General features: G+C 37.0%; 1 protein-coding gene and 1 pseudogene across 1 annotated transcript; both read right to left on the bottom strand.

The window, feature by feature from the left end:
• Nucleotides 1-349: 349 nt before the first annotated feature.
• Nucleotides 350-22,487, bottom strand: PRP40A (pre-mRNA-processing protein 40A). The gene is made up of 29 exons (XM_028210034.2): nucleotides 22,205-22,487; nucleotides 18,959-19,011; nucleotides 17,322-17,387; nucleotides 16,871-17,206; nucleotides 16,569-16,763; nucleotides 15,678-15,739; nucleotides 15,397-15,466; nucleotides 12,813-12,865; nucleotides 12,647-12,704; nucleotides 12,210-12,553; nucleotides 12,038-12,110; nucleotides 11,074-11,172; nucleotides 10,868-10,936; nucleotides 10,693-10,770; nucleotides 10,444-10,530; nucleotides 9,371-9,405; nucleotides 9,133-9,238; nucleotides 8,060-8,140; nucleotides 7,861-7,953; nucleotides 7,741-7,794; nucleotides 7,544-7,660; nucleotides 7,344-7,442; nucleotides 5,613-5,660; nucleotides 5,426-5,518; nucleotides 2,651-2,758; nucleotides 2,470-2,534; nucleotides 2,240-2,342; nucleotides 1,042-1,395; nucleotides 350-943 (listed from the first exon to the last, which is right to left on the bottom strand). The coding sequence occupies exons 2-29, from the start codon at nucleotides 18,989-18,991 to the stop codon at nucleotides 806-808; spliced, it is 3,117 nt and encodes a 1,038-aa protein (XP_028065835.2). The 5' UTR covers nucleotides 18,992-19,011; nucleotides 22,205-22,487; the 3' UTR covers nucleotides 350-805.
• On the bottom strand, nucleotides 9,730-10,386 carry LOC145823024 (maturase K pseudogene; annotated as a pseudogene).
• Nucleotides 22,488-26,615: the final 4,128 nt, after the last annotated feature.

The raw sequence follows: 26,615 nt of genomic DNA, 5'->3' as shown, positions 1-26,615 counted from the left end.
ATGTTTAGGAAGCCTGCTTTAATACTTGGTCATAAATTTTCGAATATAGGCTTTCCATGACATTCAAATAACACACAAGCAATATAGTAACACATCCAAACACACCCATAGAGAGTGAGTGTGTTAGGGTGTTAAAAACATCCTTCCAGCCTTGTAAGTCAAGCCATATACACTTCTTCGTAAAAGAAAACACATCCTCAAGACTTAAAAAACTACTACTATGTTTTACACTAGGATTAACAAAGATATCCAAAAAGATAGAATATCATGGCTTTCCACATAATGTATCACAGAACCAAATGCATCTAATTGGTCATAATGAAAAATTAGTTTGCAGTGTCAACATTAGTTTGCAGTATCAAAATGACACAAATTAACATTCATAACAGAGATTCTCAGTGAACTGTCACCCCAAAAAATTTACGTTAAAATTACAATAGCGGATTTCCTCTTCTAAACATTCATGGACTAACCTCCCGGCCACTTCCTACAAACTCCAATTCCGTTCTCAGTCTAAAACACCCACCCATATTGACTGTCATCTCCAACACAAACAAAAACTAAAACAATGCTTTTTACAACCTATTAGGGCAGCACTTGGTACAAAACACTTCTTTCACAGTTGACGATATAACAAATTATGGCTGATACAAATCATGGTATAAGCTACTGTTAGAGAATGTTTACACCAGAAAAATATCAATGAGATCCTGCAAATATAGTTGACTAAGCCCCGCGGCAATCTTGTTACGCCACTACTGGATGGATAAAGGTAAGGAAATCTAAAAAGTACGGATCACAAGATCTACCGGATCTCACCATCCTCTCCAACCTCGCCATCTTCAAGCTCCTCACCCCCACCATTTCTACGAGAACCATCTCGGTGATCTCTCTTGTGTCTTTTATGCTTGCTTTCACTATCTGAATCAGGTGTATACGCATGCTGCCAAGGAAAATCAGAAAACAGTTAAAAACACATTTTGTTCTCAAGACACAAGCAGATTAGAAACTGCATCATTTGAGACAGAGAGATTCAATTACCTTTCTTGATTTTTTACGGTCGCTTCCATGTCGACGAGACTTCTTCGACTCCTCTTTTTCATCCTTGTCTGAACTGACATCATCAGCTGGACTATGGTGCCGTCTCCGGTGCTTTCTATCTTTGTCTTTATCTCTTTTCCTCTCCTCTTTGTGGCTATAACTGTCAGTCACATCCATATTTTCACTCTCTGTATCATCCTTCTTAGACCGCTCCTTTCCCTTCTCTTTTTCACGTTCACGTTCTTTCTCTTTGTCTTTCTCTCTCTCCCTTTTCTCCTTCTCCTTCTCCTTTTCCTTTTCCTTCTCCTTCTCCTTCCTCTTTTCTTTCTCCTCTCTCTCCTTCTCCTTTTTGGCCTGCACAGGGAGGGGAAGGCAACACAAGCGTTAAATCATGGATTCCATGCTAGTAGATACAAACCAAAAAAGGCAGGCAAGCACACATTGAAACTGACGTGTCCAAAATATTCATAAGAGGCCATTCAAAAATGAGATTTCCGAGCGTCTTAGAGCATGAAAGCTCTCTCAACCATTCCAACAATTGCACATTCTAAACAACTTCTTAGGAAAAGTAAATAAAAAGGATATGTTGATATCATTTTCAAAATGTTTCCAAAAAATGTATGCAGGGAAGTTTTCTGACAACACCCCTTTTGTAGGAAACACTTTTTAACTGTTTCTGAATTTTCAAAAACTGTTTATGCACAAAAATGAAAATAGTATGACCATGATGGGAGTTTCCGAACTTTTCATTGTTCTTATTTCCAAAAACACAACAAAAAATCTGTAAATGGCACCAAATAGGGTATGATTTGGGTACTGATAATTGAGATGTTGATTTGGGAACATGTTTCTCCAGTTTCTTCTTCTTCTGTTCTTTTGGGTCAACATCAGATGGTAAGCATTTATTTTATAGTCTTTATTTCCTAAAAAAGAAAATGACCAAAATTGGCATGGGTTTAATTAGATATTTTAAGCATTAATTTCATCTAGAAAATTTCCCTTCATAATAAGACTGAATTTCCAAATTATCCCACTAACAACCAGAAGATGGGACAGAGTTGCAGTCCAAAATTTCATACCCAAAAAAACATGGGAACAGTGACAAAACAATGATCAAATTCAATGGTTTTTTACAGCCATCTGGGATGAACAGACAGACTGATACTGACAATTTAAAATAATTCACCTAGTCAGTTACCTTTTCCTCCTCTCGCTTGCGTTCCTTTTCTTTTGCCTTTTCCAGCAAGTGCACAAGGTGTTCCTCAAAGACCTCCTTGGCAAAACTCTCTTCTCCAATTGATCTTAAGTCAAGACCAAGACAGAAAAAATGAAACCAAAGGAATTTAGGGTAGTCAATACTAAAGAACAATGATTTCTAATAAATAATGTACAATATCTTCATACAAAGAAAACAGAAAAGCAAAATACCTGTACTCTGAGCTTTCCTCAAAGAGTTGTTTGCTTTCCTCCCAAATAGAAGATGCAGTGATTTCCTGCGATGTGACAAAAACAAACCAAGTTGGATACAATGGCCCCGACTCCTGTGAAATCTTTAGACAATCATTGCACAATGGAATTTGTGACCCACATCATTAACACTCTCCTATACCTTGATGGTGGACAAAAGGTCAGTGAAGTCTTTGGCAAAACGTTGACGCTTTTTAGCTTCTTTCTCCTCCTTTTCTCTAGCTCTCTCAAGTAGATCCTCAAATACAAGCTACATACAAGTACAGCATCATAGAATTCAGTAACAGCAAAGGCACTCCTTAGAGGTTCTAGAAAATGTGAAATATTCGTAACTTAATAAGAATCTCTGTTACAACACATCACAAGAATAAAATGTAACGTGTTACAATCAATTGTTAGGACAACGAGTATCAAGTAGAATTTGCCAAGCTTTTAGGCACACCAAAAAAAATGTTCTTGGAGACTAGATCACTAGGTCAATGAGGGATACAAGAATTAGTAATCAAATTGCTAGGGTACGAGGATTGATTAACCATAAATGTTTTAGCTTCTTTCCCCAATAGAGGCATCTACAAGGATAAGGTGCCATACCAAGGATCATTGGTTTGCTAATAAAACATGATTTTACACAACAGCTTCCACACAAACCAAGCATGAAATAGACAAGATTCAGTCCCATTACCAGTAAGATGTAGATCAGTAAAAAAACACAAAACACCGAAATAAAATTTTAGTACAAATGGCCTCACTAACCAAGCATGTGATTATTATCTATTCAAAAGAGAGCAGAAGAAAATTAAAGGAAAAACTAGAAATCTGTGTTAAATTAGTGTGTGGTTTGCGAATTAGTAAGAAAATGTTAGAACACTATGGAAAATGGACAAAAGATTATTTAACTAACAAGATAAAGCATCAGATAAAAAGTTAACAGTAATAACAGACACAAGTAAAACCATCAATTTTTAACAACAAAATATCCTATGCAACAACAGGACGAGGTTTTTTTTTCTTAAGTTTAATTTTTTCCACATGTTTTATAATATTTTAGAATATTATTATCGATATGGCCAAATATAGCAACATGAAAGTAATGTAATTAACTAAGAAGCACGGACACATAAACAAGTGGTGTGCCCATGTTGGACACTGACACTACTTATTAATCCTTATCCTTTAAACTCTAAAATTCCTCTTATTTTGTATGTTTTAATGAAATATTCATACATGTAACATATAATATAATAAATATATAAAAATCCAATATATATCGCACATGTCCCCCCCCCCCCAAAAAAAAAAAAAAAGTCGTGTCTTGCATTTTTCAAAATTATCGCTTCAGCATGTCTGTATCATGTTGAGTGCCTGTGCCTGTGTATGTGCTTCTCAGATAATTAACAACTATCTACTTCCCAAAAAAATTAACGATTATTAAGATCATGTAAAAAGTAATTAAATTTTTTGTGACCTTAGAACTAAACAGTAGGAACATTTGAAGAGAACCTGGTCAAAACAGTTATAAGCATGCTTAACAAAACTGCGATCCGGATTGTACAATCCTAAATTGCCAAAAAGATCCAAATTGTTGTAGAATCGGTGTTATAGTAGGATCACAAGGAGGATCATGTGGGTTTGTGATCTTTCAACTTACTTTTAATATGCATCATCCTTATTTGTATTTTTACCTTGTTTTTAAAAGAAAGTAAAATCTTATAGGATACAAACTTTAACAACCATGGTTGTCAGGCAATCCTTGTTTACATGATTGTGTGCTGCACCAGTAAATCAAAATAAGCCAGCAAGAACAAAGAAAAGGGGGACTTACGTGTAAGTCTTAATATGTGGACTTATTGTCTAATAGGTCCTGTGAAAATTAATGATGTTTTTCATCAAATACTACTAAAAAAACATCACTAATTGTTAATTTTCAGAGACAGTTTAAAAAAATCGTCACAAAAAGTCACTAGTTTTCAAATTTCAGTGACAGTTTGAAAAATTCGTCACAGAAAATTGTCACTAATTGTAAGTTTTAGAGAGAATTTATAAAAACCATGATAAAAAAAGTCCCTAATTATCAATTTTTAACGACATATGCAAAAAATTATTTTTAGTGACAATTTTACTATGATTTATTTTCAATATGACTTTATGGGAGTTTAAGTCTAACTATTAGGACCTATAAGTAGTTTACCCTAAAGGGAATAGAATTTTCGAAAAATAAAACAAATATTCAGTTTGGAAAGAGGCAAAATTTCAGGTACAAATTGAACACAGTTCAATTTCCTGTCTGTTCATTATCTTGAGAGTCCTGTCTGTTCAATATCCCATATTGAGGCAATTATGCAGACAGGACTCTCACATAAGTGAAATGACACATTTGAACAGCTTCAGACTTCGTGGCAAAAGTCTCAAGTTGGTTAAAACCCCAAGGGCATAATCCTTGACCTCACCCTTACTTGAACCCTGACTTTTGATTGACACAAACCTCAAATCCCTTTTACAACAATGATGACACTGTTCTCAGAGAATTTATTTCACTACTACACCCAAACTAGGGAAAGACATAGAGTAACTCACTGATGGGAAATTACATCCTCATGAATCAACTGTGGCAGGAAAAGTTCCAAATCAAATAATGCCCTGAAGTTTCAAATGTGATTATCCATTGAAAGTTGGTGATTACAAAAAGGGATCCAGCATTTGCATGATTCATACATGGAAAATAACAACATTCAGTGGATGATCACATTTGGGGGACTCCATCGAGTCCTAGGAACAAATAGATATTAGCATATATCCAATCAACACATGCTTATAAAAATAAAATAAAATAAAATAAAATAACTAAACTAAACTTCTTTGTAATAGCCAAAACTTCTGGAAGAAAGGAGAAAGAAAACCAAAAGTGAAAAAGGTATACCCTTATGTTGATATCTGATATTGGCGGGGAACCTATATCCTCCAAAATGGAATCCTTAAAATCTTCCAAAGTTGATGTTGATGTGATGGTAACCTAAACAATCAATAAAATAAGAAATAAAAACAATTTAAATCATTATCAACAAGGTGGATGAGGTAGACAAAGCAAAATGCAGATAAGGTCCTGCCTTCCCCAACTTCACAGCATCTTTTATTCGAGTTTTGTCCTCGTGAAACTGTCAGAAAAAAACACACAAGAAAAAGGGACAACAATTAGCAGCATGCACAAAATTTACTTTATCCAGAAAATGAGCACGCATCTGAACCAAAAAAATGCATATTGACAAAAGATGTGGATAACATAAAATAATTGGATGATCAAATTAAGACCTAGATTTGGGGTCCAAAAAGAGGAAAAAAAATACACAATAAAAGAAAAGATACAACAGAAAACTAGTAAAAATAAATAAAAAAAACACATCAAAATACATCCAATTGGATGCATCGTATGCATATTAATTAAGAAATACACATACATCTCGTATAAGGTAGAAGTGCATCATTGTGAGTTCAAGTAAAGGTGTCCCATCCATCTCATCTCACAGACTTTATGGTTGCATGATAAGAAGCACATACAAACATGGCACGTAGATACCACACAACACAAACACACAGATAAGATTAAAAATGACAGCTGCACTAAAGTGTGCATTTAGCAATCAGCCGCCAGGCAGAGGTAGCTAACAGCTGCAGTCAAACATCTTTACCAGTAAGGGAAAAGAAAGGACCAACGACGATGACTGCCACATAAAATATATGGAAATCTGGCTGGAACAATTGCTGAAAGCCAATGAATACCTTCAGGGCAAGTTGAAAGGGGGATTTTAAAAAGGTCAGTACTCTCTCCACGTCCAACTATTTGTCCTACATCAATATCCATGTCATGTCATGTCATGTCATGTCAATGAGGAAATTTCGAACAAACCAATTAGTGTAACACAGTGGTCACTAGCTGCTAAGCATTGTCAACCTCTAGAGCAATCATGTTGGTCAAGAATGGCATAAAGAACTTAAAATAAATGTCAATGGGATCAAAACACAGAACATCAAAGTGAAAGCAGCCATGCACAGAAAATAAGGTTAGTAGGGGTACGTTCATATAAACCTCATGGTTGGAATATATTTTGAAGTAATTTCAGGTGCCACAGTGGTCTTCTTTTTCAAACAAGTACAAAGGTTAGTAAAATGCACACATCATCTATTTACTACTAGTTGTTCTATTGGAAGTAACCATACGAAACCATAAACTAAATGAATCCTATATAGAGTGAGACATTGTTCCACGACTATTTTTACTTAGATTTCAATCCAAGACTTTAATAGGAAGAATCTAATAAAATAATAGGGGAGAAAGGAGGCTGGGAGGGAGTTTGGGATTGATACCATGACTTTATTATGAAGAATCTAAAGGAATAATAGGGGGGAAAGGAGGTCCGGAGCGAGTTTGGGACTGCAGAACAATGTGAATTCCAAAATGCAAATTGCTAGAGTATTAAGAGTTTTCTGGTACCTCAAAATCAGAATCGCATCACCTAAGTTCCCACAGGAAGACTTGTAAATTAGATTCTTCAGCAACAAAACAGCCAAAAAAAACTAATGATGGTAGCAAACAGCAAATTAAATTAAACAAATTCCAGTCTGACACCAACAAACAAAGCAATAAAGGAACTAAATCAACAGAAAACTAGAGAGTCCTAATACTGATTTCATTTACAGATCTTGAAAATGCAAACCAGCATTTGTATCAATACAAGACAAAACTAGGTTAACTTCGACATGAAATTTAGTTTTCTAGTAAACAAAATCATGAAAAATTCATATACCAGATAGTGCATTAGGGGATCTGAAACATAATTTACCAGTTTCTCTAATTCTTCAGCAACATCCTCAAACAAATCTTTTGGTGTAGAACCAGATGTATTCAGTGCAACAGCCTGATAGGGTGAAGAATCCTTGACCTATAATCCACAAAGGAGGAGAATAACAACCCTTTCTGGAATAATAAGTGGTGTTTACACCACAATTAAATGAAACCAATTAAAAGAACCAGGTTAGCTACCTTCATACAATAATCACGCCAATGAGTTTTAGCTGTAAGTATACCAGAAGCAACATGTTCTTCCATCATCTTGCGAAACTCATCACGGTTTTTCCGTTCAGCCCGTTTCAATTGTTCCTAAAATTAGGTGAAGGATGAAGTTAAGTACACAGATCAGAACAGAATAAACTATTACCATAATAAATTCCAGTAAACACCTTTTGTATCCTTCTCTGCTCTTCTTCTTCCTTCTCCAAATCACGAATATATTCCTGCCACAATAACGAATATAAGCATAACAATCCAACATACATGGCCAATCGTATAAGTCAATATACCTGGAAAATTTCAAAGCGATCAAATTTTTCAAGACGCGAGCATCTTTCATCATCTTCTAACCGATCTTGAACTTTCCTCCATTGGGTGTTCACCTGTAGAGAACAGAAAATTCATAATAAAAGATTCAAGATTTTATTCTCCTCTTAAGGAAAGAATGTTACGGGTTTGTATATGAATCAGGGTCTTACAAAGCTTTACCTTGATAAAGCCACAGGTTTCCAGATATTGCCTGTACTCTATTCTATTCTGTCGATGCTCCTCTTGGGCCTTTTCCTTTTCCTGCACGTGAACAGTAAGTCGGAGATAGCAACAACAATAAAAAATCATCAGTTGACTTCAAAAGACATCAGCAATCTCTAAATGACACAAAAATATAACAAAGCTTAACGCTAAGAAGCATGAACAAACACACATAATGCAGAGATGACACAACATGAAAATTTTCAAAAATGCAAGACACGGCACAATTGGGACATGGAAAATGTTAAGTATCTTTTACACAACGAAAAAAATATATTATTAATACGTCTTTTATTTTTATATATTAAAATTTTTATTTTCCCGTTTTTCTTCATATATGATGCTCCCCCAAAAATGACAATGGAAAGGCTTGAGGCTCGCACATCTCCAAAAGGCCCACAAAAATTCACTGAGCCCACGGAAATCATCAACAATCAAAAAGGATGGTTGAAGAGCAGCCATGTTTGATAACTACAAAATAGTGGCAAACATGGGATCATAATCTAGTCTTCCATTAAAAATCATATTCAATTCCTGAGAACTGAAGCCTCAAGAAGAAGGAAAGAAAGAAAGCCCGCCGCCGATAGGTCTCTCTCCAACTCCCTCTCGCTCTGCATCTGGGTCATTTGGGTCTCTTCATCATCCTTCTTTGTCATATCCCGAAAGTGTTTGGGAACCAGATGCTTATCGCCAGTGTGTCAGGCACATGACCAGATGAATGTCCAATTGTGTGCAACAGCCACACATAACTTTCTTGAAATTTGCTAGACATTGTTAGCTGTTAACATAATGTATAATGGATTTAGGTTCACAAAACTGAGCTAGTCTCACAGACCTCACTCATCAACCCAAAACAAAGTATTCATTAGTCATAAAGCAATTCCTACACTTCAGAAGCCACAGTGATTGTGGTTTAACCCTTGATAAGCAGGCCAAGCTTGAAAATGATCAACAAAAAATAAACACTAGTATCTGCTGATGCTTACGAATGTGCAGATGGGCAGTTGAAGTAACAAGCTAGCAATTACTACCTTCTTTTGAAGATCCACCAAGTAGTTTTTGAACAGATCTTCACGTTCTGTAGGTCGTTCTAGGGCCTTGAACCGTTCATCTTCTTCAAACATACTTACAGCTTTGCTGATCATGCAAAAAGGTTTGATTAGAAATTTATGATACTTGTCACGTTTTGAAATAGAAGCTTAAATTAGCTAGGTATTATACTTTGAAAAAAATTACTATAATCCAGAGAGAGAGAGAGAGAGAGATTACCTCCATCTTGTGGATGATGTGAGTTCCTCACACTCCTGCTTGGAGGAAACACAAAAAAGCATTATATATCAATAAGAAAAGACCCCAAAAATAAAAAAATCAACAATGAACATTTTGTAAGCAAGTATATCAACAAGAATCATAATGCTATGGTAAGCCTATCTTTCTCCATATGGAAGTGTTATGGGCACATAGGGATTCGGGTAGAAGAAGCCTCAAAAGCAAAGACCAAGCAGTAGGTCACGTGACCTAAACTGAGTTGGTGGCTGACTGGGCTTTTTCCTTGATCAAAGCAGATTAGCTCACCTTCTTGTTATCCAAAATTCAGTCGAATCGGGCAGGCCTCTACCCTGGAAAGAATTTGATCATCGGGTTGTGCTAATTCCATACAAATTAGTACTGAGAAGCATGTGCCCATCACTCCAGCAATGGCACCAAAGACGAAATATTGTGCCTATATCCTTGTGGTTAGTGGCGAACAGCCATTGGACCGTCTACATAATGTTCTATTTTTCCATAGTAATATCTTCGTTTCAAAAAGGTTCTAGACAATATTGATTGTAAATAAGAACATTGGTTGCAGAGAAAAACGAAGATAGATTTGTATTCACATATATGAGAATTATATAGAAACAAGAAAAATCTTTGATTTCTTTTCCAAAAAGAAAAACTAGATTCTTAGGAGTAATAAGACTATTCCAATTACAAGGATCATAATAAATACAAAGAGGAGAAAATATTGAATGAATCGATAATAAATTTTGAGATTTTACTATTTCTTTACCTTCTAGGGAAAATCTTAACCGTACAGAAAATGGAATTTCAACAACTGCTGCAAATCCCTTTAATATCATTTGAGAATATAAATTCATATTGTAAAATTGATTTTGGTTAGAATCAAATGCAGAAAAAAATAAAGTGATTTGTGTATACAAAGACCCAAAAAAAAAAACATATCAACAATGATCATTTTATAAGAAAGCATATCAACAAGAATCATAATGCTGTCAATAATTTTAAAATGAGAGGTAATTGTAGCTCTACTGATCATGCAAGAGATGTAAGCAACATACTTCCAACATCTTTGTGAATTCTTCACGTGCTTTTTTCATCCTCATGCGCCTTTCCTCTGCATCCAGCTTCTTCCTTTGGCCTAAGTACTTTAGCGTAATATAAAAACTATCAGGGAAAAGTGAGCATATATTTGTCAAACTTATAATAGATATAGTAATACAATAGAAAATGGAAATCAGAGAATGTGTAACCTATTCTCGTGCAGATTACATTGAAAAGTAACATGAAATATTTCAAACAATGTTTACCTCATTGAATGCCTGTTTCCGCTCACCAAGAGTTTTCAAAGCACCATATCTTTTGTCATTGATTATCACTCGCATTGCCTGATATTACATTTCAATACAGTAAATGCATCTGAAGACTCCAAAAGTGCTTTAAATGCATAACCAAATTACCGGCCCAGGTCACAAAAAAAATTACCTGCTCCCAAGTCCAGTTAGACTCCACATTTACGGACTCCAAAAGTGCTTTAAATGCATTTCTTGCTTCCTATAGAAAAGGAATAAGTTGAAAATATTACAGAAGATTTAGAAAATAAACAAATAAAAAAGAGGACAATTAATGGAAAATTGTGGGACATCATGGCTCAGAAAACAAAATAAACACAACATATACCGTATTAGTACCTGCTTGTTGGCATACACCAAAAGTTCATCCTCTATAGGTTTCTCCTCTAGTGGCGTCACATTGATCTTTCCAGCAACTGCCATTACCTTCTTCGCTTCCTGCAAGTCAAACCATAACTGGAGACACTAGGTATTCATTCTTCAAAATGTATGCCACCTTTGCATCAAGCAGGTGTAGTGTGTTTTGGGAAAATGGTTCATCAAAAACTGGACTGATGATAGTCAAACAAGCAGCCAAACTAAGCAAAAGCACATGTAAGTTATTCTCAAGGTCAGCCATATTTCCAGCAGAGAATGTACTGCAATCAAGATTCTCAGTTTTTGTATGCAAAACGCAGGCTCATAAGAAGCATGGACACATCTAAGAAGGTGAGGTGCCTGCGTCAAAATTAAGAGGTGAGCTTTAAATTTCCAAGGGTAGGGGGTAAAAAAATTTGATTTGAGTGTAGTAGGGCCATGTCGAGTGGGATTTGTATATATTAACCATCAGCTTTATAATGATACAAGTCATTTTTAAATTAAAGTACACGGCGCTGAAGTAACTTTCGGTCCAAGATATTGGCTTAGGGACGAAGGTTTCTTTTTCTTTTTTCTTTTTTTTGACAAGTATTTGCCGAGGGAAAAGTTACATACACTATTATCACATCTACTGTAACAAGAATTTTGGTGAAATTTTGAAAATTACGTATTCAGATTTCAGTGTTTTTTTCACCACCATAAGCCATGAAATTTGAGCCAATTTCGCAGGTTGGTGCAAGTTTCATTTGGGTTCTCCTTTAATTGCAATCATCCAAGTCCTTGCTGGGGGCAATAACACAAGGGAAACGAGAAAAAGAAAGTGACCAAAACTTTGAAATATGCCTTTTTCCTTACAAAGGATACAAAGAACAACACAATGAAAGCCACCACTGAAATAAAGTTGGTCCAGTTAACTTCCAAACACATTCTATTTAACTAGCCATACCTCAATATCCTGCATAGAAGCTCCATCTACAGAATTTGAGACATCATGGGATGATGAATTTTCAAAGCTACTCCTGCAATTATTAAGCATATACAAGAAATCAAACTGACCATCAAAGTGCTAACTCAAAACTAGATATGTAGAAAACTAGAGCAACAGAAGAAATCCGTACACTGGCATAGTATCAGTTGCAACTAAAGCAGCAGATGAGGGTGTGATAGTTGCACCAACAGAAGAAGTAATAACTGCACTTGTTGCAGCAGAATGTGCAATGGGAAAGGCTGAGGATCCAGAAACCACCACAGGAGCAGCATTAACAGCAACAACTGGCGTAACTGGAACTGGGCTTGAAGTTAGCCCGGATATTGTTGAAGAAGAGATGGAGCTAACCGAAGTTACTGCAGTAGATGATCGTTCCACAGAAGAGATGGTGACATTTTCCATTGCATTAGAAGTCGTAATAATTTCTGGTTGTGTTCCTTGGCTAGCTTCTTTCTCAGCTTGTTCACGAGCCACCTTAAAGCAAGCACACAAACATAAGACGAAAAAGCAAAATAGAAAAGGCATTTTGAAAGGGAAAAAAGGTAGTAACAAGTCAAGCTAAGAAACCTTCAATTCCTCAGGAATTTGCCATTTAGATTGCTTTGTAACCTTATTGTAGTAGTACCTACAAAAGCCAACCCAAATTATATCAATAATGCAAGTTAAATCCCAATATCAATAATTCAAATAACAATTATATTTATATCCACAAGGAAATTTAGTTATAACGCACTTTCTACCATCTGGAGTTGTGAATTCCTTCCACACAGTCGACGCATCAGCCCTCTGTTGAAATAAAAGAATTTTATCATATAATGTTCACCCAGGAGGAAATAAAAATTACACGTAATATTTTAGAATAAAATAATAATCAGTAAGAACTGAAGTGTATAAATAAAAAAAGGCAAGTGTACATTTACATATGACCAAAGGCAAAAATAAGAACCCCATATACAACAGAAAGAAAAGATACACTACCTCAAGTCCTTCAAGTTTTCTGAGAAGAGGTTAATTTATTGGGTAAAAACAAAAGAAAGATCAGACTGAGTGTTATGTAAACCTCAAATTCATACATATGAATGAAAATGCATGCTTCCTTCCTGTTACCACACATATGCAGGAAAAAAATGTATACTTTTTAGGCCATGACTACGTGCATAAAATAGAATGAAATGAATCAACACCACCACAAATTAATTTATGTTTCCTCGGCGAACATAACCTTGATCTTAGCCATGAGTGTTACCCTATGTGTACATCCAACAACAGCCCAAAATCAGCCATATGAGAGTAAAACATCGTAGAATTCAACAACACACACAAGAAAAGATCATTCAAGGAAGGCTAATCCATGGGAAATCAGCAAAAATTTATACAAAACTAACTAGCATTAAAATTCTTCAACAAAAGACTGGTTCCAACTTGCAAATTATCCATACAAAAAAACAAGTGATCTGGCCTACTACTAACATTATAAATCTAGTGTTAACACCAAAACTAAATTTTGTTAGACAAGGATTGACATCAATACATCAATCAGCCAAGAACAAACCAGTTTCCAGCACACAATAGGAGCTACAGCATGGACATCTTGTGCTTCAAAACCACTAAAGACAGTGGTTAAGTAAACCCCCCAACCCCAAAAGGAAAAAAAAAATGAGTGGCTCTATACAGAATTAGATGTTAACACACCACACCAAAAATGAGGTGTTAAAATAATGCATCTAATAAGGTGCACCCAGAAGATCCTGTACAAAACCTTTCCCAGCAGAAAAAAGAAGATTATGTATGCATGTCCGACAGCATACAATTAAATAAATCATATCATATGTATAAGTTACTATATGGCAACTACTTTTAACGTTCATCATGAAAAACTATAAATAATGACAATAATTGCCAAAGATTTAGCATCGATCAACAAGAAATGAGAAATAAACAAGCAAATTTAAACTCCACATTTATGGCAAGAAATCAAGTGTTACAGGAGAATGTAAAGGAAAAAACTGCATGAAAGCCACAATACGATAAGTCAGCACTAAGTTCCTGGAGTGAGTAAGACAAGCAAACACTTATTTTGCACATCAATGTTTCACCAGCCCCCCACCCAACCTTGTCCAACGGGCTTGCCTCTGTGTGTGGGTGTGTGTGGTGAGGTGGGGGTACTTAAACAAAGATATGCCATACAATTAACAACAGAAAAAACAGAGACAACCACACTTCCACAATAGACATAGCAAGAACATTAACACACAGTAATTCATACCTCTGAAATGTAGTAGCAAAACTCCTACCTGTAGAACCCTTTGAACCAAAGACATTAGGAAAGCCATATGTCACAAGCAAATGCACGCACAGATGTCATTATAATTATCAAATTCATAGTTAATCTTGAAAAGAAAAGAACAAGTGAAGAGAAAATCAAATGCAATGGACATTCATAGACCACCACACCACATCTGGTGGTAGATATGGCAGTCAGTATGCTTATGAAAGCATGACAACAGAAAAGCTAACTCGCTGTCAAACTAAGTTCATCAAAGGAAGAATCAATAAATGCATAATGCAAGAAGGCCTAAACTGCATGATATTATAGAGAGATTAAATCCCTATAGGTTGATTGTTAAAATGGACATAGGAAGAAACATACCATGTATTTATTTAGAACATAATCCCTCTAGTGCAAGGAGAAAGAGGCAAGGAAAGAACAATTAATTCAACAAACAAGTGTAAATAATTACCACCAAAAAAACAAGTACAAAGAAAGCGCATAAGCAAACAACAATTAAGATAACGGACATAAGCAACCACATCATCCCTTAAAATAAAATAAAATTAAGAAAAAATATAAGATGAAAAAACAAAAAAACAAAAAAACAAAAAAACAAAAAAAAGTAAAGAGAAAAGTTTATGTGACTGCATGGCAATAATCACATCCAACCACCGATTCACATGCAAATGTCCCTACTAGATAAAATAAAATGTAAATAGCAAATTGTTGCCTGCCTTGAGAAAGTGAAACCCGCCTTCAAAGTGTGCATATACAGCGGTCGTTATTATCCCCTGACTTGCCATGACATCTACAAACCAGTGGAAGAACATGCAAAGAAAAGGATAACTCACATGAAACAATTTTGATCAATTTATGGTTTGGGTAAGTAATTCTGACCAATTTAAGCATGGCTACAATTGTCAACATCCATATAACAGGGAAAAAAAAGTTTATTATATTAAAGCAATCCAAAAGCATGCTTCTCAAATAAGATACGATGACATTAACACTTCACGGAGAGAAACTAGGCAGTAACATGACTCACCTCAATTGGCGTCATCAATTCCAAGGGCTTCTCCCAGCTAGATTGTCTTGTTTTCTTGTTGTAATAATATCTGGACAGGTACACACCAGACGGAAAAAATCTCAGAACACAAAATTGAAGAAATTGATGACCAAGTAAGAAAATTAAAAATCAGATAAATAACAAGAAATGTAAGAAGTTAACCCACAATGAAATGATAGTGACATTCTAAAATTCAATATTTTAAGCCATACAGTAGCAATAAAATGAGTAATACAGACTGCACTAATACATAAGCTCACCTTCGCCCATCCTGGGATGCATGCTCTTGCCAATCGGATGAGGATTGTTGACCAGTAACCGCCTAAAATTTCAACAAGTAGAAAATACAAAGCTTAGTATGTCAGGTACCACAAAACAGTAGCCAAATAACAAGAACATATTATGAATGTAAAATAAGTTTTTGTGGAAAAGGCCATCTACAACCCTAGATATTATCACAGAATTTCCTTATGGTTTCTAAAAAACATCATTATCCTAGCTACGGACTGTCTGATTTCAACATCTAAGTCAAAACATCGACCTGATTCATGAAACTTGTGTTTAGAACAGGGGAAAGAAATGTCTTTGTACAGAGAGGGCTGAATTTTATCATCCTTTTTTATTCTTTCTAGCTGGAGGATGAAGTAATATTGACATCATAACATCTGGGAGGTCAAAGAACCACAATGCATGCCAGTGTAATATCATGAAGCTCACACCACTCATATATTCTTTAAAGTTAAAATAACTCATACACACAAGTTAATATCACTGATATTCAACATGAGGAGAAGTGGAGGGGGAGGTCTTATCAGGTCAGCCAGTAAGGCAGTAGGGCAGAAGGAGGGATGAACTTCAAAAATGCATTACGAAGGAACTACACAATTAATGCACTATACAGACCGTTAATGTCACAACTCTGTAGGCAGCATGTGGGAAACCCATCACAAAATCAAGTGAAGCTTTTCTTCACAAAATCAAGGGAAGATTTTCTGAAGTGCTTCACCTAGATTCAGTTTTTCACTTTTTGCCTCACACCATGAGATTTAACATACCCAAGGCCAAAAATAGTAGAATCAGTAAATGTCTCCTACTTGTATCCTAATCAGGCCTTATGAAATGAGAAGGGAAAAAAACAAAGGAAGACTTACTGGAACTGTAGCGGCAGTGTCTAAAGATTGTTGCCCAATCTGCTGCATAGGTGTAACAAGTGGTCCACCTTGACTTCCAGTAGACAACCAAGGCTGTCCCCCAACAGGGGCAGCCGGTGCATGCATTTGTGATGGTTGGAAATGGGATGTTGTGTTGACAGAATGTTGTGGCTGACCAAAAGAAGATGGTGCAAACTGAAACAGCACAAAGGTATGAAAATCTGGAGGAAATCCAAGACAAAAACAAAACCAAATAAAACAAAAACAAAAACAAAAAGACAGAAACAATCAAAATAGCTTACTGTATATGAGGAAGAAGAGAGAGGTACTCCAGGGCCACCTAAACCAGTCATATGATTATTCAAAGGGTGAGCAGTTTGTTGAGACTGCGCGCTAGATGTAAGAGGCATGCTTGGTTGAATATAGGACATTGGAATTGCCTGTGATGGAGGTGTAGCATGTACAGGCCTTGGAGGTAACTGCTGCATTGGTTGAGAATATTGCAATGGCTGACTTTGATTAGAAGGGATCCCAACATTAGGTGAAGATATACCTTGCCCAACTGGCCGATATTGTTGAGAAGCTGAAACTGAAGGAAGAAACGGTTGTCCTTGCTGTGTCGGTATCATAGAGCGAAACTGCAGCAAAGAGAATTGCTCACCATGCATTTCTTAAATATTGTGAACAAGCAAAAGAAAATTCACAAATTTAAAAAATAAAAACAAAATGAAAGAAAGAAAGAAAGAAATTTACTTGCATATGAAAGGGTGGGCCAAAGCTTTGTGGGCCCATCGATCCAACTGTTGGAGGCCGGAGAGGCTTCAAAGAGAAAGGATGGAACAAGAGAGATCAATGACAAAGCTAAGCATTATATATAAAAAGAATGCAATTCATTAGACGAAAAACCACCCAAAAAAATACAAATGAATGGTCTGATTTAAGTTTTCAGGAAGAAAAAGTTACAAAAAAACAAATACAACAAAAAAAAGTAGTTCTCAACTTCTCCCTAGAAAAGTAATCAAACAGTAGAACAAAGTTATTACTCAAAAAAAAAAAAAAAAAAAAATAAGAGCAGAACAAAGCGACACTAAAAAATAAGAGAGATTAAAACCCTCAACACCATGTACATGTAAGGCATACAAAGAAAGAAAGGGCATGCTGCCAATCCACAAGACCTTGCAAACTTTTTTTTTAGTAAGTATGACTTTACAAACTGTACAAACAAACAGAAGACCCCTCAAACCAAGAAAAACAATAACACCAACATCAACATCATCTATTTCAATCAACAGATCTGAAGTTCCCTATTTTCAAAAGACAGGTTATGTCATCACCCACAAATCAACCACACCACATGATAAAACAACCACATCCAAAGCCCTTCTGACATGGCTGTAACCCAAAATTGGAGTGAAGAGTTCTAGAATGACTAAATCCGACTGACATGATAGTTAAATATACTTTTATTTCTACTTCTTTTTCTTTCTTTTTTTTTTTTTTTTGTGTATGGGACCTGTAGGTTTCCGATATGTTACAAACAGTTTATGATTTTTCTTTTTATTGTTGACAGACAAGTGAATTGTTCTGCGTAAAGTTTGTCCAGGCTGAGTTTTACTGTTCATTATCGTCGTATTAAACTTGCAATTTCAAAATATGTTTGGCTTTTGAAGGAAAGGTGTCCCATTAATTAACAGTGTGAGCTCACTCTACATTGACGCATATCTTTTTTATAATATGGATATTGGCAAGTATATATGCTTGTATTGGATCTCTGGTTACATTTTTTGCTAGTGGCCCTACACATGAATATTACCTGTTATGCTTTTCCCTGGATGCTCCACCACTGAACAGTCCAATAAATTAAAAGCCTAACATAACCCATTAAACCCCAAACACCAAAAATATAGAAAGCATATCTCCCATGCTACAACACAATGAAGAAGAAGGTGAACATTCACCTGTGCCTTTGACAGGCAAACATTAATTAGTAATAAAACTCCCAAGCTCCTAATAAAATTCCAACATCAAGAAGCTAGAGTGAAGCCACCAGATGCACAGTTATGCTTATTCTGTAGATGATGGGCCAGAACAGTCCCACTCAAGAGCTTCACAACATCCTTCAACTAAAGAGTTGACTGAAAACTCAAGCAACAGCGAAACCAGCATAACCATGTCTCAAATTATTTTCATTAAAAAGAGCCAAATTTGTAATGGTTTGAGCAACAAAAAAGTTAACAAGAAATATGTCAAGAATAAAATGGGTCCACATATTGTAATTAAAACAATACTGTCAAAATAACAATTTGTAAAAATTGGTTTGTATGTAGCCAAATCAAGTTCGAAGATTTTCATATTTGTATAAACAACAGAATCACAGGAAGAAATACTACCTGAGCACCAGAAGACTGAGGGTTATTGGCCATTCCTGCACGTAAGCGAGCCGCTACAAACAGTTGCACAGACCAAACGTCAATAGCAAAAAAACCACAACTATTAATACTTACATGATATGAGACTAAAACATTGCTAACAGATCATAATCAACCATTTTGTTGCAAACAATGAGTTGAAAAGTATCAATTATATCATCTATCTTTTGCAACTAATGTGGACCTGGTGAATTTGAACTTTTATATCACTGAACAAGTAATTTGGACCCTTTGACGCGAGTATTTAGGTTACTAAATTGTAAGAATTTATTATTGGCCCCGCTGAAGAACATTGCAGAAAAATGATATTAAAACTTTCAGAGTTATTGAATCCTAACTTCTGCTTTCCAATGTCTCTTTTTGACACAAACTAGTTTTCTACTTGCATATGAGGTTGGTCACTTTCTGGTATAGGGTGTAAATATAGTTCAGTTTTGATACAAAATACAAATGTTAGATTTGGAACTCAAGAAAAATGTGAATCTTGAGATGGGTATAATATCTATACTATTATATAGTGTGAACGCACCAGTTTGGTGTGAACACTTTTATAAGTTCTGTTATCCCAAAATGCCCGCACAATTTTGATTGGCATTTGTTCTTAGTAACTTAGGGATTAACATGTAATATTCAACCCTAATACAATTAAGTAAACCAAGCACACATCCCACATGCCGGTTACAACTGTCTTCTATTTCTGAGCACACATTGTGTGCGCGCCACACTTTCTAGTATTATATGAATGCATAGTATGTTAAATTTTTATCAATTTGGTGACTTGAAATTTCAAAATTATTTAAGATCTCGAATGATGGATCTTAGATCCATGTTTTCTTTAATTCACATAAGTACATCAATCCTACGTTACACGGGCTCTTTAAAATAAATCAAATATCCACATCAGACACCCGACACTCGGATAAGGGCATGAGATATGTGTCGGATATTTTTCAACAAACACTTCTTATATAATTGTATATAACACTATTATTATATGTACATATTATTATATAATTGCAATAAATGTCCTTTTGAAACTGTAAGTTATATATAGTACCATTTTATCTCATATACTTGATTAAAAATTTAAAAATACGACATTTTTTTGCTAAGTCCATATGCCCTTAAATTTATGGTTTGATGAATCTGACCTCTAGATACATACCCACACCCCACACCCATATTCGAGTCCATGTAACATAGCATCAATCTATTGATTGTCATAAAATACAAACATCTTAACTATTTACACTATGTGCTCATCATTCAAAATATTTTCATCATCAATTTATAACTGTCCATGCTTATAATTTGCCTTTAATATCTAATTGTTTAATTAGATATAAATTTTATGTATTCAATTCCGTTAGGTAGCTCAAAATCTCACCTCCCCGAATGGCCCAAATGTGTTAGCATCCCATTTTTTGGCTTTGGCCCAGTTGCCTCAAACATGTGTGAAACCCACACATTTTCAAAACAAAGAAAGAGAAGAGAGAGGAGGGAGAGAGGGGACCACAATTTTTGTTTGCTCTCAAATCCACCATTAGCCCCAACCTTCAAAGCTCTCTTCACCTTCCATTGTTCTTTCACCAACATAATTTCTTTAACCCATCATATATATATATATATAGAGAGAGAGAGAGAGAGATCATATAAACCCAAAATGGAAGGAATCAAAATTCAATTTTGATCAAACTCTGTTTTCACTCTCACCATGAAAGTTTTTTGAACCCAATCTCTCTCTTCACATATAGTTGTATATCCATGAAGCTTTGTTCTTTATGCTATGAACCTAAAAAAAAATCATCTTCATTTATCCTTCAAATTCAAATCCAAACCCAAAATCCTTTGTTTTCTTCTTCTCTCTTTCACTCATCATTGATGCACATAAATAGCTATACATATGTATATATATATATATATATAGAGAGAGAGAGAGAAGATGAGAGGCAATTTGCAGAAAAAAAGTATCATACAAATCCAAACGTGTTTGTAAATCTTCACCAAACCCAGAAATTCCAACAAACTCTACATCCTCACACTACTCCCTCCACCACTGCCATGAAAGAACCCAATAGAGACGGATGAAAGGAGGGCTCCGGTGGCGGAGAGGAAGCTACCAGTTTTTGGGATTCGACAGCTCCGGTGTCGATTTGATAAAGACGAAGCTGTTTGAGAGAGAGAGAGAGAGAGAAAGAGAGAGGGATTTGAAGCAGAGTCTGCATTTAGGAGGAGGAAGAGAGGAGAGCGATTTCAGAGACATTGGGTCTAATAGAGAGAGATAGAGAGGAGAGACAAAGGGTTTATGCGCATGAGTCCAAAATGGAGTGAGAGGGTGCCAACACGTTTGGGCCATTCGGGGGTTACAAATTCGAGCTACAAATCATTTGTGTTAAGTATTTTAGAAAGAAAAATGTTTGAGACCTTTAAATTAGCTCCCTAATCGTGGCATCATGGGTGTCAACTTTTTATTTGTCACGCAACTCAAATCATATATGCCCCACTCCTTCATATATGCCCCACTCCTTGACACATAATTGTGGCTGCATTTGTGGGTTTAAAATTGTACGTCTCTAGCATTTCTCTTTTATAAATCTTTTACATATTATAGGATCATTATTATTTTTTAATGTATTTTATAAATTATAAATGACTCTTTACAATTCTTGATTTAACAACTAAGGTTCCCATAATTAAACATATTTTTTTTTGGTGCGATACCACATCAATTTAATAATTTGCTTTCTATAACTATGAATATTCAAGATAAATGTGACCAAATGGTTTTATGCACGATGAAGAAAAACAGACCAAGGTCCTAATTGATGGGTATATAATGAGTACCAGGAAAAGCAACACTGGTATCTTGGGCACCAGACCATACTGGACAAGGCAAACCAAAAACCCAGTTCAAATCTCAACAAACATGCATCAAATTTAAGTAGCAACCAATAAGCCCCCACAGTTAATCAGATTAGGGCTTAGAAAATAAAAAATAAAAAAATTCGAAGACCCTAATTGATGGGTATGACATTAAACCAATAAGTAAAAAGGACAAGGGCAAACCCAAAACCCAGTTCAAATTTCAACGAAGATGCATCAAATCAATCAGATTAGGGCTTGGACTGAGCGTTTTCACGCACAGTTTGAAGTAGATAAACCAAACAGAAGGGTACTTAAAAATGGAGATTGAATGAGAATAATTACCTGAACGGAGCTAGAGGTGGAGAGATAGCGGAGGAGTGAGAGAAATTGTAACGAATAGTAGCGTGCTAGCGACGACGGGTCGGCTAGAGAATAACTCGAACTCGTCTCTGCGATTGGGAAATGGAAATATATAAACCCTAGGGGAACCAACGGGTTGCTTATTCGGGGACGGGTCGAACTCGAACTCGGCTCGCCCATGGATGGCAACGGCTTAGGATATGGGTCGGGCCTCTATCCCTACCCCACCGCCCCCATTTCTGTTGCTTGGCCTCACTTCCGACCCGAACTCATTAAATTCTTCACCACCCCTCTAAAGTGGGAAATGTAATCTTCACTCTCCATCTTACTCCATCCACAACACAATCAAAAATTTAACAATAATATTAAATTTTAATAATTAAAATTAAGAAATAATATTTATAATTAAAAAATATATATTATATATTATACATATAATAAAATTTTATTATATATATAACATAATAGAAACTCAATAATATATTATATGTATTATATATATATAGTGGTTAGGGTGATCGTAAATCGAGTTGAATCCGCCATCCGTTAAAAATTAGATAGTTTGGAAAAAAATCAATCTGTATCTGTTCACTGATTTGGCGAATGCAAATTGAGAGAGCCATGCGGGTTAGCAGATGGATACGATCGGTTTGACGATTTAGACTTTACAAATTTTGAATATTTTTTTAAATTATAATTCATAACTTTTACAATCTCCAATAACTATTAATCTGAAAAAATATGTATTATTTGTTTATAATAGATCATGACACAATGCATATATTTTTTAAGGTAGTGTTTTTTATTTTCACAAAAATATATATTTTATTATTTTTATTCTATATTGTTTTTTCTCAGCAGTTTCTTTTCTTTTTTTTTAACTTCATATACAAGCTAATCGGATTCATATAGGTGCGGGATGGTTGATCCGTTGCGAATTTTGAAATATTTCATTTACATTCGTTCGCTGAAAAACACGCATCCGCCCAAAATCAATCGAGTTGGATTGGGTGGATTGGACAGATCCATGATCACCCGTGACACGCGCGATGTGTTTGCAATTCAAATTAAGTAAGAATAAAATAAAATTAATATTATAATGTGTACTTACTTGAGTAGTATAAGTTTTCTTACCCTAAACCCATGAGAAATTCTACTTACACATCAAAAAATTCTCTTTACACTCAATTTCTCATTGCATAACATACAAAAATTCAATTATCTATTTACAATCACCATAATTCCCATCATAACCCTCATCCTTACACTCCTAACTTAACAAATCCTAATTCTACCTCATTCCCTAACCATCACCTCCGACAGCTGCAGTCACAACCACAACCGCTATCTTCGACTCCAACATCTAGGCCCACCCCACCGGCAACTACCTCCAACAACCTCCTGTACACCACCACCTCCTCCATCTTCTTCTTTTTCTTCTCATACCAAAGAAACTAATCAAAAGTGAGATAGAACTCATCAAACCCAGATTTCTATAATTTTTGATGAGGTGGTAATTCCAATGGAAGATGGGTCGGGCTAATCCACGCTTCTAACGGTTTTGTTGGTCTTGAAACCCACAGAATGTGCTTGCAAAAAGGTCCAAAGGGGGAGGTAATCCCTCAGCGAACCCTCCGACGATCGAGTTAGAATTAGATAGATTGACTGTGTAAAAAGAGAAAAAAAGAACGAAGAACTTAACCTTTTACGCATTTCGGAAGCCTCTTTTATCATTTGCTCATCATTTCTTTGTCCATTCCAGACTGTCGTGTTGGTCGAAAGTCTGCATTCTAGCTCGCATCATTCATGGTGTCTATGTTTCCTTCGACATGAAGGGGTTATCGTATTTAATGCCGTAAAAGCCTCATTAATGGCTGATGTGTGGGTGCAATAACTTTACAGGATCTTTGTCTACCTACGTGGCTAGGCTTCTGTTTGGCAAGTGTTTGAATGTTATTGGTTCGGCCCTAGTGTTGATTTCTCAGAGTTATTGGGCTTTGATCACTGGGATATGAACTAGGCCCTGATCCGTGGGTTGGGCCCTCTTGGGTGCCCATTGGTATCAATAGTCCCCCATTCCTGAGTATAGCTTTAGTCCAACAAATGGAATAATAATGCGAGAGGAAGACCGCCGAGGCTTGGTAGGGGTGCGTGGGTTAGAGTGGTCGATCGTCAGGTTGGCCAACCGCAAGGGCAACCAACTGGGAGGGAAGACCGTCAGACTGGCCGAGCATGAGTTGGGCCGAGCGTGAGGGAAAACCGTCAGGCTGGCTAATCATGGAGTGGTAGATCATGGAGTGACCGAGCGTGAGGTGGGTTGACCGCAAAGGTGATCGAGTAAAGATTAACGGCGCACGGGGCTCAAGGGGAGGACAAGCACGTGAAGATGTGAAGGGAAATAGACAGGAAAGAGGAAAGAGAATTAGTAGGCGAGGAAGGGATCATGGCCGTACACGTGGCACAATAATGGTCGCTAATGAGAGAGACGAATGGGGTGTAGAAGGTGAGGGGGTTGGTAAGTTAGGATGTGGAAAAAACGGGGGTTGTATTTTTGTATAAATTTTCAAACTAACGAATTTTAACCGCGATCCTTAAGAAATAAGCAAACCCTGGGCTTTTGGACTTGTGCGTTTTACCTACCTTATTGCAAAAAAACCAGCACATTCTAGACTTAAGTTCCTTTATCGCAGGAGATTCGCCCATCTGGCATATCGCAAATTTTCTTACCTTCGCAACCGAAGCAATGGTTAAAAATGTGAAGGAGATGGTATAATATAAAGTGCTAGCCATAAGAGCGGATGCATTAGGAAATGATGATGGGGTGGGGTTGGCGGAGCAGTATAGGACGAAAAGGCGGGTGAAGAGGGAGGCAAAGCGGCCAGCGCGGCCCCTAGGGTTGACAATGATCTCGGCAGTGTAACCGATTAGCCAAGTGGCGCTGGACCACTAGCATACGAAGGCAGATAAATCCACTCTAACGATAGAGGATCTGGAGAAGTTGCGCAGCAGATATCAGATTCCGGCCGACATAGAGTTAAGGTTGCCAACAACGAAGGAGGTGGTGTTGGACGGACGACCGATAGAGTTCGCATTGTATGAAGAGGCACTACGTGGGGGCCTAAGGTTGCCCCTCTCACAACTAGTGGTGGACGTGTTAAATCGCTTTGAGGTGGCTCTAGGGCAACTTATGCTGAACGTGCGGAAGATTATATTCGCCTGTGCAATCCCGTAGCCGCAGGTGACCAGGGGGAAGATGATGACGGTGGATGAGTTTTTCTTCTACTACAAGGCGTCAGGGCAACAGGAGACATAGGTGACCTTACAAGCCGTAATAGGAAGGGGGTTGGTGGCGGGATTGTCGTCGTCGGTGAAGGGCTGGCGGCCAATGTGGTTTTTTGTGTCGGCGAGCGGCGGAAGAGGGGAGCATACAATTTGAAAAGTCCCCACCAAGTCTTTTGAGCCAAGGTTAGATGTCGAGGCGGAGATGATAGTCAAATAGGTGAAGGACTGAAGGGAGAAGAATGGGCTAAAATGGGACGGCCTCGTCCAGTCCTCAGCCTTGTTCGCCTTGAATCTGGGGCCGCAACCAGCCGCAGGAGATTCGAGGCCAAAGGAGATAGAGACGAGGAGGAAAGCTCAAGAGGAGGACAAGCGAGCTTTTGCAAGGGCGGGGAAATATAAAGAGAAAGAATTAGGCCCAACGCCGAAGCTGGTTGTGAAGAGGTAGGTCAAACCACGTCCCAAGTCATTGGGAGAGAAAAACCTAACCGACGTTGTGCCTTTGTGGGCGCCAGTCCATTCGCTGAAGAAAATAAGCAAGAGGGAGGTAGATGCGGTGTTAAAGAAAAAGAAAATGAAGGTGGCTACAGAAGGGGTGAGGGAGGACCGGTTGGAAAGAAGGCGAAAGAGGGGATAGTGGAGTTATTCCCAAGTCAGGGGGAGAGACCAGGGTTTGTATGCGGGCAGATGAAGGTTTGGCCAAGTTCCCAAGTGGCCAAGTGGTGAATGAATCAGGCGAGCAAAAGGGGTTGGTAGAAACCGACCAGTCAGCCGATCTGCCATTACAAGATGTGCCCTTACAAGATGTGCCCCCAAGTCAGGAGCCAGGAAGAGAGTGGACGATTGAAGCAGAGACCAGCGCCGCGCTGAAGACGCCACGCATCACGTTCGCATAGTGGTACGCTGCTTGGCGAGTGATAAGAGCGAAGCCAGGGTCGTCGCAAACCGTCTGTTAAGGGTGGTCGAGGACGCGGCCGTGCAGAGTATGGCCCAATTTATAGAAGTTGACCTCATGAGAGGGTTCTGCTCAATGTAGATGGAAGCAGCGACCCTAGCGGCGGCCCTACTAGGTAAGGCAGTGAAGGGAAAGATAGAGGCAAAGCCACTGGAGGCC

The sequence above is a fragment of the Camellia sinensis genome, chromosome 3 (assembly GCF_055761805.1).
Source record: "Camellia sinensis isolate YWXY chromosome 3, ASM5576180v1, whole genome shotgun sequence".
Lineage (NCBI taxonomy): Eukaryota > Viridiplantae > Streptophyta > Magnoliopsida > Ericales > Theaceae > Camellia > Camellia sinensis.
The sequence above is the reverse complement of the archived record's forward strand: the minus strand, read 5'-3'. Positions and strand labels throughout refer to the sequence as shown.